This window comes from Agelaius phoeniceus, chromosome 2 (assembly GCF_051311805.1).
Source record: "Agelaius phoeniceus isolate bAgePho1 chromosome 2, bAgePho1.hap1, whole genome shotgun sequence".
Lineage (NCBI taxonomy): Eukaryota > Metazoa > Chordata > Aves > Passeriformes > Icteridae > Agelaius > Agelaius phoeniceus.
The window spans coordinates 60,421,693-60,432,789 of NC_135266.1; the positions used below are offsets into that span (position 1 = coordinate 60,421,693).

The 11,097-nt window shown below is 41.7% G+C and overlaps 1 protein-coding gene across 1 annotated transcript in view; it reads right to left on the bottom strand.

Moving 5' to 3' along the window:
• The window catches only part of OLFM4 (olfactomedin 4), a 52,699-nt gene extending 45,706 nt beyond the window's left edge, over positions 1-6,993 (bottom strand). The window contains exon 1 of the mRNA XM_077174667.1: positions 6,448-6,993. Within this exon, the coding sequence (XP_077030782.1) occupies positions 6,448-6,993 (546 nt within the window). The remainder of the gene's footprint in view (positions 1-6,447) is intronic.
• Positions 6,994-11,097: the final 4,104 nt, after the last annotated feature.

Below are 11,097 nucleotides of genomic sequence, written 5' to 3' on the forward strand. Positions count from 1 at the left end.
AGTGAATGAGAATTCTAATTACAAGCACTCATATTGTGAATGGGGTTAATTTCCCTACACTCCCTGAGGGACATCAGGAGGTGAAATGAAGGGAGACATATGCCCTAAAATCCCAAAATGGCAAAACAATTCCATATCTTAATTGTATTCTGCCACTCTTCATGAAAGAGATGACAATAGTATGACCACTGCTGCAAATAAACTCCTGCACTCAGCAGCACAAGAAGGACAGCAAGAGATATTCAGACCAGGTGTGTAATCAGGAGACATGCTATGTGTGGGTAACAAGACTTCCACCCTTCTGATACTGCAGTCTTTCTGTATTTTTCACTCTTCAGCTTCTTGCATGTTCCTCTGGCCACTCAGAGCAATCACTGGTGGCAGCTCAATAGCAGGCAGCAGTAGAAGTAACTCCAAGGGGGAATATCAGAGATGAGGGTAAGGCTGTTAGGGACAGACTGCACCATTTCTTCATCATACACACATCACAATCCTCAGCACCTGAAGCCACCTCTGACACCCCGGCCAACTGCCTGCACAGCAGCAGGAGCCAGAGGGACTGCTGGAGAGCAGGCAGAATAGGACATCAGCAGCAGCACATCCCATCTGTGTGTGGGCTGAAGCAGATCTCAAAATTCAGCCACAGCAGCCCACAGCAGGGCAACCCCCAGCTACACAAATAGCACCTGCCAGAGGATGCCACACAGGACTGCAAGGCTACCTGCTGTCTCCAGCTGCACTCCATGGCTACAATGGAGAGTTTGGAATCTTCCTGTAAGTGCTCTGGGAAGTACCAATGTCAAACTAGAAAACTCATCCTGGTACACAATGGGTTATACTGAGGAAGGATCTATACTGAGATTGTAACATGATACCAGTTAAAATCAACAGAGACTTATTTTTATTTAAACAGTAGTAAGCACAGCTTAGACCCTGTGAGCTGTGAAATATGGATTTTAGTCACATGACTAAGTCCCATGGGGCTAGAAGGTCACACTTGCCACACAAATCAGCAGAAACATTTCCATTAATTTTAGCTGTAATTTTTAAATAGCAGTACCTACAGACTAAGAACAGGATTTGTCCCTCTTAGTGCTGAATGTCTAAACCCAAGGTGTCTCATCTGAGCTCACTGCTCCAGGCTAGCCTAGTCAGTGGGAAGAGTTAAGCATGTGCAGTTGGGCAAGTCATCTCTCGTGGAGCAGGTGTTGAAGACATGCCTTTTAGTAGTGCTAGCTCACAAATAGACATCGCTTAAACTGCAGACTTCTAGAGGCAGGTGAGATAAACCCTACGCCATATTTTTAAATAACTGGGCCTGAATTCTTTGAAAGCTACCCCTGTAGTATTAAACCTTTCTGTTTTGACACTTTCCAAAAGGACAAGCCAATATTAATGATAAATAATTTATCTAGGGAATTAGGTCAAGGTGGTATATTGAAATAAGAGATTTACAGAGCAGTCACATCTACAGTAAGCCCCACCTCAGTCCTACCCAAAGAGCTTCTCTCAAAGATCCTGCAAGCCACTACCTTTGGCAAGTATACCACACTTCTTTGCTTGTGACAGTAGGGTGCCTTAGGCTGTACTTACAGGATCACAGCACCTCTTAGCTGCCAGCCACACACTAGCCCCATTTCTGATACTACATCCAGAAATGGCACACAAATGCTGAACTACAAATCACTGTGATGCACCACTGGCATAGCATATGCCACAGTCCAGACAGCCAGGATACACAGAGCATGACCATACCATTTCAGAAGGCTTCAACCCATACAGAGTAACACCATACCTCATCAGAAGGCTTCAGGCAGCTACCCATACAGAGTAACATCTGACCTCTTCAGAAGGCTACAAGCATCTGCCCTTCTTGGCCTTTAGCCTTTTATACCCTTGATTGTTCATGCATTGCACCTGTGTGCCCTCTGTTCCCTCCCCTGATTGATCAGTTGCACCTGGGCACTCCCTGGCTCATTGCCTCCAATGCTGCTCACCTGCTTTTCACAGCTGTGGCCCATTAGGGATGAGCTCAGCCACAGCCCCACTCCCAGTTACCACAAACTGTGTGCCCACACACCATGACCATTCCCAAAAAGGACAATAAGAAATGAAGGTCTTCTTCTAGGAACACCAGAGAAAGCATTCACCTTACTAAATCTACATCTGACAATCTACATCTGGTCTGCTAAAACCACCAACTGGAGTAGTTTTCCCTTTCCCAGACATGCAACAGCACCATAATGAGGCAGCTTTATGTTAGCTAACTCTAGCTGCCAAAGAATGAAGGATCTGATGTAAGCCAGTTGCTCCCTGGGCTTCCTCCTCCAGAGTCACTGTGAAGATTTATTTCTTGGTGCTCACCAAAGGCCACTGGGTTTTGTGACCAGCTAAAGTTGGGTGAAATGAATTTCATCTGAAATTTGCAAAGCAATTCAGCAAGACTTACTAGAATACTGGGAACAAATATGACATTTATTATAGCATGTTCACTCATCTCCACATTAAAAAAAGACAAACCAATGTCCTCTTGCAGTTACAGAAAGTAGAGACCTTAAATAGGAATATAAAATGTTACATGAATACTTAAGGCTATAGTGTTTCTGCCCATTTTACCTAATCACTTATCATAAGATGTAATATTCAGAAATTCTCACTCTGTTCCCTGCATATGCCTGTGTTTGTTTCCTGTTCTTCTCAGGAACAGGAGGCTTTTCCATGCAAACAATTACCACAAGAAAAAAAAATGGTTATTTCTAGGATGCTAGATTAAATTTTTAGAGGCAATCTAATGTACTTAAGAGAAATAATGCTTTTATAATGTTGGAGGGGAAATTGTGATGTAAGTTTTTTTAGGTTACAGTTTAAAGATCTGCAAGAAAAGAAAAGTAACACCAGGCAAGACACAACCCAACCTACCTGAATTTGCATTCTCCTCTGGTCACCTAACCTCTTACTCCTTAGAGAGAGGATCTGTGGATCTGAGCCAGCCTAAGTGCAGCAGCTGGTGTCCTGCAGTATGAGATGAACCAAGCCACACTGAGCTCGGTGCTGCTGCCACTAGGCCAACACAAATCGGCCATTTCAAACATAGGTCAATTTAGCTGCTTCAAAGGTAACTTAGGTATATCACAGGCACTATATTTGATGTCAACCAGCAATAAGTATATTTTTGGAGTTGCATTAAGAATCTTATTTCTCACAGTTACCTTTCCAGCTGAAGCTCACCAGCTAGAATTTAGCCCCTGATTAATTAATCCAATAAATTCCTTAAAATTGTTGAGTAACTTTTAGCTTTAACAAGTTTGAGGACTTTCAAAGGACAGCAAGCTCCTTCTTGCTTTCTATTTTTAATTAGATTAGAGGTAATTTTAGTATCCAAATGAAGAGTAACAGATGTAGATCTGCGTGGTAATGCTGAATCAGAAAGTAATCTTCTAGTAAACAGTTAGGCTTTTTACCAATGTTGACTGTTCAAATCAAATTACAATACATGCATTTCTGAATTTCATTGCCTCAGTCCTCCTCTCCTTCATTTGAATATAAATATTCATCATGGATACTTAGATCATTTAGCTTTTGATATTTTGGCTGATTTTAAAATCTCCTAATGGAACTAGAAAAATTCACGTTTTCATGTGATGAGTAATATTTTCCTTATTTTTACATTAAATTTTTGGACAATGGTTGTAACTAGGTGTTTCCACCTCAATTATGATTTTATTTATTTTTGGATCCAGTCCATTTCCAGAGTATTTGATTCCAAGCCAAGTTCTCTCCCCAGAAGCCTGCAACTGCAGTTTGGCAAGTTTTTGACTGAAAAATACAGATAAACAAAGGCATTTGAATCCTGCTGGGTATGCTTGTTGAGGCACCAGATATTTAAATAGCACCTTGAATAGACAGCACAATCTGCAGGAAGAAATGCATTATCTTACTTTGCTTTCTTAGCATAATAAGTTTGTAGACAATACCATGAATATGTTCTGAAAGGGACTTTGATCAAATTTCAAGCATTCCAGTTGCAAACATTAAAGTTAATTGAAGCAAATGGAATTGCATATCTGGGGATTGAGGAGCAAACCGCAGTCTTGCTCCCAAGTCTCTTTTTTTCTTCCTCCTCTTACCAAGTTTCTTCTATTTATAGACTTGTTCCAAAGCTTGTCAAAAGCCAGTCAAAAGACCTCCACTTTCAGAGAATTCAAGAGAGAGCCTAAATACATAGGTTACCATCTGCAAGGGATGTAAGCACATACTTGACTTCAAGTAAGGAAGTAGTGCCACTGCAGTCAGTAGCATTACTGAGAAACTTGAAGACTGACTTGTATTTTTATGCCTGACTGAATCAGGTCATCATTTCTAATTATGATCCTGATTATATTCTGAACTGAAGTCAGTGGGAATAAGAGCAGGGAAGTGTGTCTCTGGAGGGTCACATCGACACAAGAATTAAATCAATACCAGCTCCACTCCAATGAAATCACTGGAGTTAACACCAGTAGAGACTGAAAGTGTACAGTGGTAAATCAGATCCAGAGCTTGTTACATGGTTTTGACACATCTTTCAGTTTTATTAGACATCCAAACACAAAACTTAGCACTCTGAAACATCACTGGATTTTAGACACTCCCTGAAGGGCTTTGAGTACTGAAATCAATGAACGGATTGAAAAGGACTGACCTATAAATGTAGTTTTTCAGCTGTGACAAATGAAATATTGATAATGGTCTTCATTTTGCTTAACTCTTTCTCACTCTTTCAAAACATCATGTGTAATAGACCATAACAGAATGGAAATTACTTAGAAAAATGTGACAGGGTTTCACAGAAAACAACGATTTTTATTTCCCTGAGAATCATGCCTCATACCAAGAAATGCAAAAATATATACTACAAGAGACTGCAGCAATGATTGGGCGAGGACAGGGATTCCTGATGGGCTGTATCAATGCTAGTACATCTAATTAGGTTGAATTTAATGAATGTGGGAATTCATTATGATGGTGAGTATACGAGCCTTATCTAGCCACAAGAGTTCTCTTACCTGGACGCCCCCCAGGGTCAGCATGGCTTTGCAGAGGGAGGCTCACAAGACAATGGGGGCCTTCCAGGAACACAAGTGCTACCAGTTGAGTCACTAAGGACTTGCCTAACTCCCAAATAACCCAGTATCCTCAAGCATTCAAAGCCTCATCACAAACAACTCCATATATGTGCAAACAAACCTTCACAGCTAAATGGCTGAACTCAAGATTTTCTGATCCCAAAGTCCCCCTGCTGCTGAACATGACAACATTACAACATCTTTGTGGACATCCTCCTAAGGGACCTATCCATGCTAGATTCCAGAGGCATCTGTGAGATGAAGGAAATCTGATGTTTCTCAGAACAGAAATGACCATGAAAATCCATCACAACAGTATTAGGAAGTGCACCCTGGGTTGTTTAGTACACCCAAAACATAAGGTGAGAAATAGCTAACCACATCTAAACACTGTAGGCAGGATGTAGAGACAAATCCATAACCACAGTTTCAGAAAGAAAGAATAGCAAGCCTGAGGCATTGCCACAATGCCAGTCTCTGAGAAAAATGAGGTCGAAATCACAAGTTAACCAGGCACATCTTTAAAAGCATAAAATGGGATCCTTCTTTACAGAATTACCAGGCTATCTCACACTATCACTCTCCTTCCACAGCCTATATCTCTTATTCTTTCAAAATAACTGGGCTGAGAAAGAAATCAGGAAATTAGAATAAAATAAATAAAAACCTTACAAAACTCTTCCTGATCATTTTCAAATGTATTCCATTCACCTCTCCTTAACCCAGCAAGAAGTTTCATTGCCTTCTCTCCAAAATATAAAAAGAATCGCCCAACATGAAGTAGCATAAGTAAAGTGGACAATTAGTGAAGAGCTGGCATGTTCTGAACCCCTATTCATTATTTGGTATTTGGCATGGATCTTTTTCTTTTTCCTTTTTTTTTTTTTTTTCTTTTTTGGAATTGGATTTCAAAACGTTTCCATGGAAAACGGAGAGGAAGGCAGCTATCACAAGCAACAACAGAGGCTACCCAGCAATGTGCTTTTTTGGACCCTCCTTTTTCTCCCCCTCTTTTTTATATTTTTTTTTCTCCTCCTTTTCTTAAACTCGTCCAGGCTTAAGTTGAACAGTTTGCACCAGCATATGGCAAAGGTTGAGGTCAGACAGATAAAACGTTTCATTGCACCAAAGAATGGTTAACAACACGTGAATGTAAATTCTAACACATCGTAAAACTGTTGCAGAGCAGGCTGAAAGGGGTCTTTAGTTACGGCAGGAAATCTGCTTCCCAGCCCCACCCCATCCCTTCCAGTTCATTTCAGGTATTGTGGAGCCCGGAGGGGCTTTGCAGTCCCTTCCCCCGGCAATCTGCGCCCGGCCCCGCCAACAGATTTCTAATGACTTTCTGATGAAGATTTAGGAGGTTTTGTGTGGCGGAGCTGTGAAGGATTTCACCGGGCACCCCTCTCCGGCAGCCAGCCCCAGCCGCCCCCTTTGTCCCCTGCTCGCTCCGCTGCTCCCCTGGCCCCGTGCGTTCCCCGCTGCCCGTCCGGGGCTGTCCCTCTGTCGGGCCCGCAGCCACGGCAATTTGTAGGCGTGCTGGTGGCAGGACCACCCCGCCGTGGGGCCCGGGCCCCGCCGGGGCAGTGGGACACGGCCTCGCCCCCTCGGGCCGCCCCCGCTGCCGCAGGGCCCTCAGGCTGCCCCCGCTCCCGCAGCCTCCCCTCCGGGCCCGGACCCCAAAGGCCCCTGGGCCTTGCTCCCCTCGGGTGCGGGTGCAGCCTGCTCCCCAGATGGGTTTTCCTCGCTTAAACCAAAAGCAAAGAGGGGGAGCCACGGCCCCACCCCACGCGGGGACCGGTCCTCCGGCTCTGGAGTCGATGCTTTCTTTTTTACCCTTGCGTTTATGTTCATTCTTTCCCCCCGCACCCCCGCCCCATTCCCACATTTTGTCACCATTATTACAATAAATACAAAGGTTCTGCGCCTAAAAAGAGACTACAAAAACATAAATGAATAAATAAATACTTAAATATCAAATGACATGTTTGTGTCAGACATTAGCGCAGGCTCTGGCTTGATGTTTTCGTTTATCATTTACTCTAAGTTCCTGCAGCTTAAAGAGATAAACCCCGGCTATTCAAAAAAGAAATGTATAAATCATAACAAAGCACCCAGTTAAAAAGCGCTTGTTAAATTTTTTTTTTTTCTTTACTTCTCCAGAGATAAGCCACAAAAGCTTGGTGCTCAATTTTGTGAAACTATTGAGGTGGTGGTAGATCATATATATTGTAGCAATTATTGGAGAGTTTGTTGTTTGTTTGTGACACAGACATGACATGGGCACACACAGACATGGGCACACACTAACACGTGCACAGAGACACTGATGATCTTAATCCCCCAGGCCTCTCTAAACTGCACCAGACGTCCTACTTCCCTCTTCAGAGCTGTTCCAAGGCACGACTGATTAATGCTCTTTTTTAATCTAGGTAGATGTTAAAAGTGTGAGGGACATTGAGTTCAATTATGAAATATGAAATGCTGAGAGGGTCAAGTCTACTCAAGCCCTGCAATGGAAGAAACACTCCCAGGAGACTTTGATTTTTGGTCGGATGACTGATCGTCATGTCCTCAGAAAGAATTAAACTTTATTGCCGGCTTTTTGGCAGCATTTAGAGTTTAACGTGGCTAGAATTAAAGAGTGCTTAGTTTGATTTTGATTTCTAGCCCTTCCCTTTTTGTTCAAAAGCTACTCTATTTTTCTCACTGACTTGGAGGTGCCTGTTAGAGAAATGCAGGTGGCAAGTTATCTCTGGAGGGGCTGTACTGCCAGGATGTTATTCACAGCTCATATTTGCATAATCTCTTGTCTCCTCTTAAATCTTCTGTTTTATTCTCCTTCTCTTCTTGCTCCCTCAAGAAGCCCTCACAACAGTCTGGCTTGGATTTCTTTCCTTCCACGTGCCTCAGTAACACCGATTGTTCTTATCAAGGGGTTGCAAGGCAGTGATCAGTCACACCTTCCTTCCATTCAGAGAGGCAAAAAACACTGCAGATTTTGTTTACTTTTAACATCTGCCAAGACTTTTAATGTCACAGTGAAAGGAAAGCCCCAAAGACAAATCCAAAAATGAGCATATTAATAATGGCTGGCAACCAGGATCCTGCAGGGAACCGTCGCTTTACCTTTTGGTGCTGTTTGCCCTTCCTTAAAGTTCTTTCTTGCCCTACATTATGAAAAGCCTTCTGCTGGCTAAGAAGAAACTCACTGGTGTCATTGAGAAACCTGGTAGTAAATGTTAAAATGCTCAGTTTAACGTGCTGAAAACATTAGTGAAAAATCAGCAGAAGGTTTGGGGCTAAACAGAGGGAATCCACGTGCCCACTGCACAGTGAAGCCTTTACTTGGGAAGGAAAGGTCCAATCTTAATTTATTTCTTTTCAGTTTAAATATGCATAATTCTTTTTGCTTTTCAAGATTCTGCAGTCGTTCTGAAGTATGTAACTGCAAATGTAACCAAATTAAGCAAATATAACAGAAAATCAGAGAAAGACAAGAAGGGACAGGGAAAGGAAAGGAGAGAAAGTTATCAAGGTTATGACTTTGGATTCACTCTCACGTTGGATGCTCCCTCTGTCTGAGACCCAATCCAGTTACCAAAATATAGGCAGTTTGTGCTTTCTAAGTTACCCTCATGTCTGCTGAAACACCAGCTGCTCCTTCAGAGGAGAACAGGTCTTATGCCATATCTGCCCGCGTCTTCAGATTTCCCTCTGGCCTCTCAGATGGGACAAGACACATCTCTGAGCCATCTGAGTCAAACCCCCATGGGCTATTCAATTAATTAATTCAGAGTACAGTGAGATTCCAGTGCTAACATCTAAATCGAGGTGTCTAAAAGTAGGTGTCTGTTCATTACAGTAAGTGGAGGCTGATAAAATGCTCATATTTACATTTGGCAGAGCTGGATTGTTCTCCGTTCTCTATGGAATATAATGGGATACAAAACACTTAAGGCTCTTCTAGAAATCTAAACCTACACTCTGGACCTGGGACTCCCAGACAGAGAAACTGGAATTAATCTGTGAATTCACTGACTTTAGTCCTTTACCACCTCAGGCACGGCATTGTGCTTTATTCCTTCATAACCATCCTGGAAGCAGTTAGCCCTTCCCCCTCTGATGGAAACACCACTGCAGAACCTCACTGTGTCAACCATTAGGAACATTCTCATAACTCCAAGGCTTTATACATCCATAGCGAGTCTATACCCATGTGGTTCTTGTGCCAACATCAACCTTTGCATAAGAAATCATTTTTTCATTGCTGGTGTTTAACCCCCTGCTCCACATAGAGCAGTTATGTTCTTCCTCAGTCTTCAGTTTTTGAGGGAAAACAAGCCAGGATTTTCTATTGTTTCTATTTTTCTCTTATATGATAATCTTCTCCCTTTCCTCAACCACTTGTGCGCAGGTTCCCAACCAGAAGTTACACAGGGTACTCTGGATGAGGTCTCACAGGAGCCTTGTACAACTTTGTCATTGCTTCGCTATATCACTAAGACTGTTTAAAGTAGAGGAAAAGCTGTATAAAGCCAGTAAAAATTGTGAGGGAAGTTTAATTCTGGGAGGAAATTAATAAGAAATCACACCATATAAAAATATAAAACAGCAAAGGACATAGGGAAATATAAATTGTGAATTAATCATTCACCATAACTAAAACAGCCACGGCATGTCATAAGGCAACTATCAAAGACATCTCAGAAGACAGGAGCTGGCTGATTTTTAAAAGACCCTAGACTTGTCCAAATAGTACCAGCTCCTGCAATTACATTAGATAGAATTAGGGAAGAGGCCAAAAATCACTGATTATTTTCTCACCATTAGTTCATGATATAGGCTAGAAATCTACCGACAGGTACACAAATAGGAAGGAATTTCTATGAGCACATTTTGTTTGTTTAGCAGACCCTCTCAGCACTAAGAGCACCATGGTGATACTAGACAATGACCAAAAAGGACTGTGGATATAACTGCACTGCTGACTTGAGTTGGAAATTTCTGCCTGGGATTCTGATTTGAAAAAATGTTGTGATGCTTCTGTAAGCTACTCACAGGACTGCTGTTCTAAAAAGTGACAAACTTATATAAGCAAAAAATGTATTTCATATTAAGGGGCAACCAAATAGGATTTACTTAAAATGGAAGGAAAAGTCCATCCATTGACTACCAGAGTCATAGTTTAACATGGCAGTTTTTGTGGGACAAGGCTGATTTCCCCCATCAATTTCACTTTTATGAAGAACTCATAAACATATACACAGCAGTAAGGGAATGTGGAGCAGCAACATTGTCATACAAAATGCTGTCACCCCCATTTTCACAAAGCTGGCAATTATTCCCTGAGATCAAAGATTTACTTGCATATGATGGCTCCTCATTTTCCTTGAAAAACACTGTTATTGGGTGTGGTGAGATGATCAAGAACATTGTCATTTTCTTTGCTGCTTCCTACCAAATTCCTGACATTCCGGGTTCCTTTATTCAAACAATACTCAAACTTATGAATCTACCAAATTCCTTTCCATCATAACTCAGCTTTACTATCTCCATCCAATATCAGGTTTTGTTTCTGCTTTAGAAGTAGCTCAGACAAAGCAGAAAATGTTTGGCATGATAGTTACTTTCCATAAGATTATGAAAGAGATGCCAAACTGCCAGAACCTCATACTCTCCAATGTTATGTTTTCTGTGATGCTCATTTTCCTTTAAAAATGACAATGAATGAAATTTAAATAAATCTCTATGTTCCTACTTAACACTTCAGTAAGTAAATCCAATGTTATTTAAGATATTTTCAAGCAAGGATTGTTGGGGTGGGTTTTGGGTGGACTGTTTTCCAGGAGAAAGAAAAAATGCTTTGTACAAATAAAAGGATACTCATGCATTAAAATGCAGATTTGTTTGATTTTGAGATTCAAAAATGTGTTTTTCTACCAGGTGAAAATGCAAACGGTGAGCATGCACCATGTATTCCAGCCTTGTT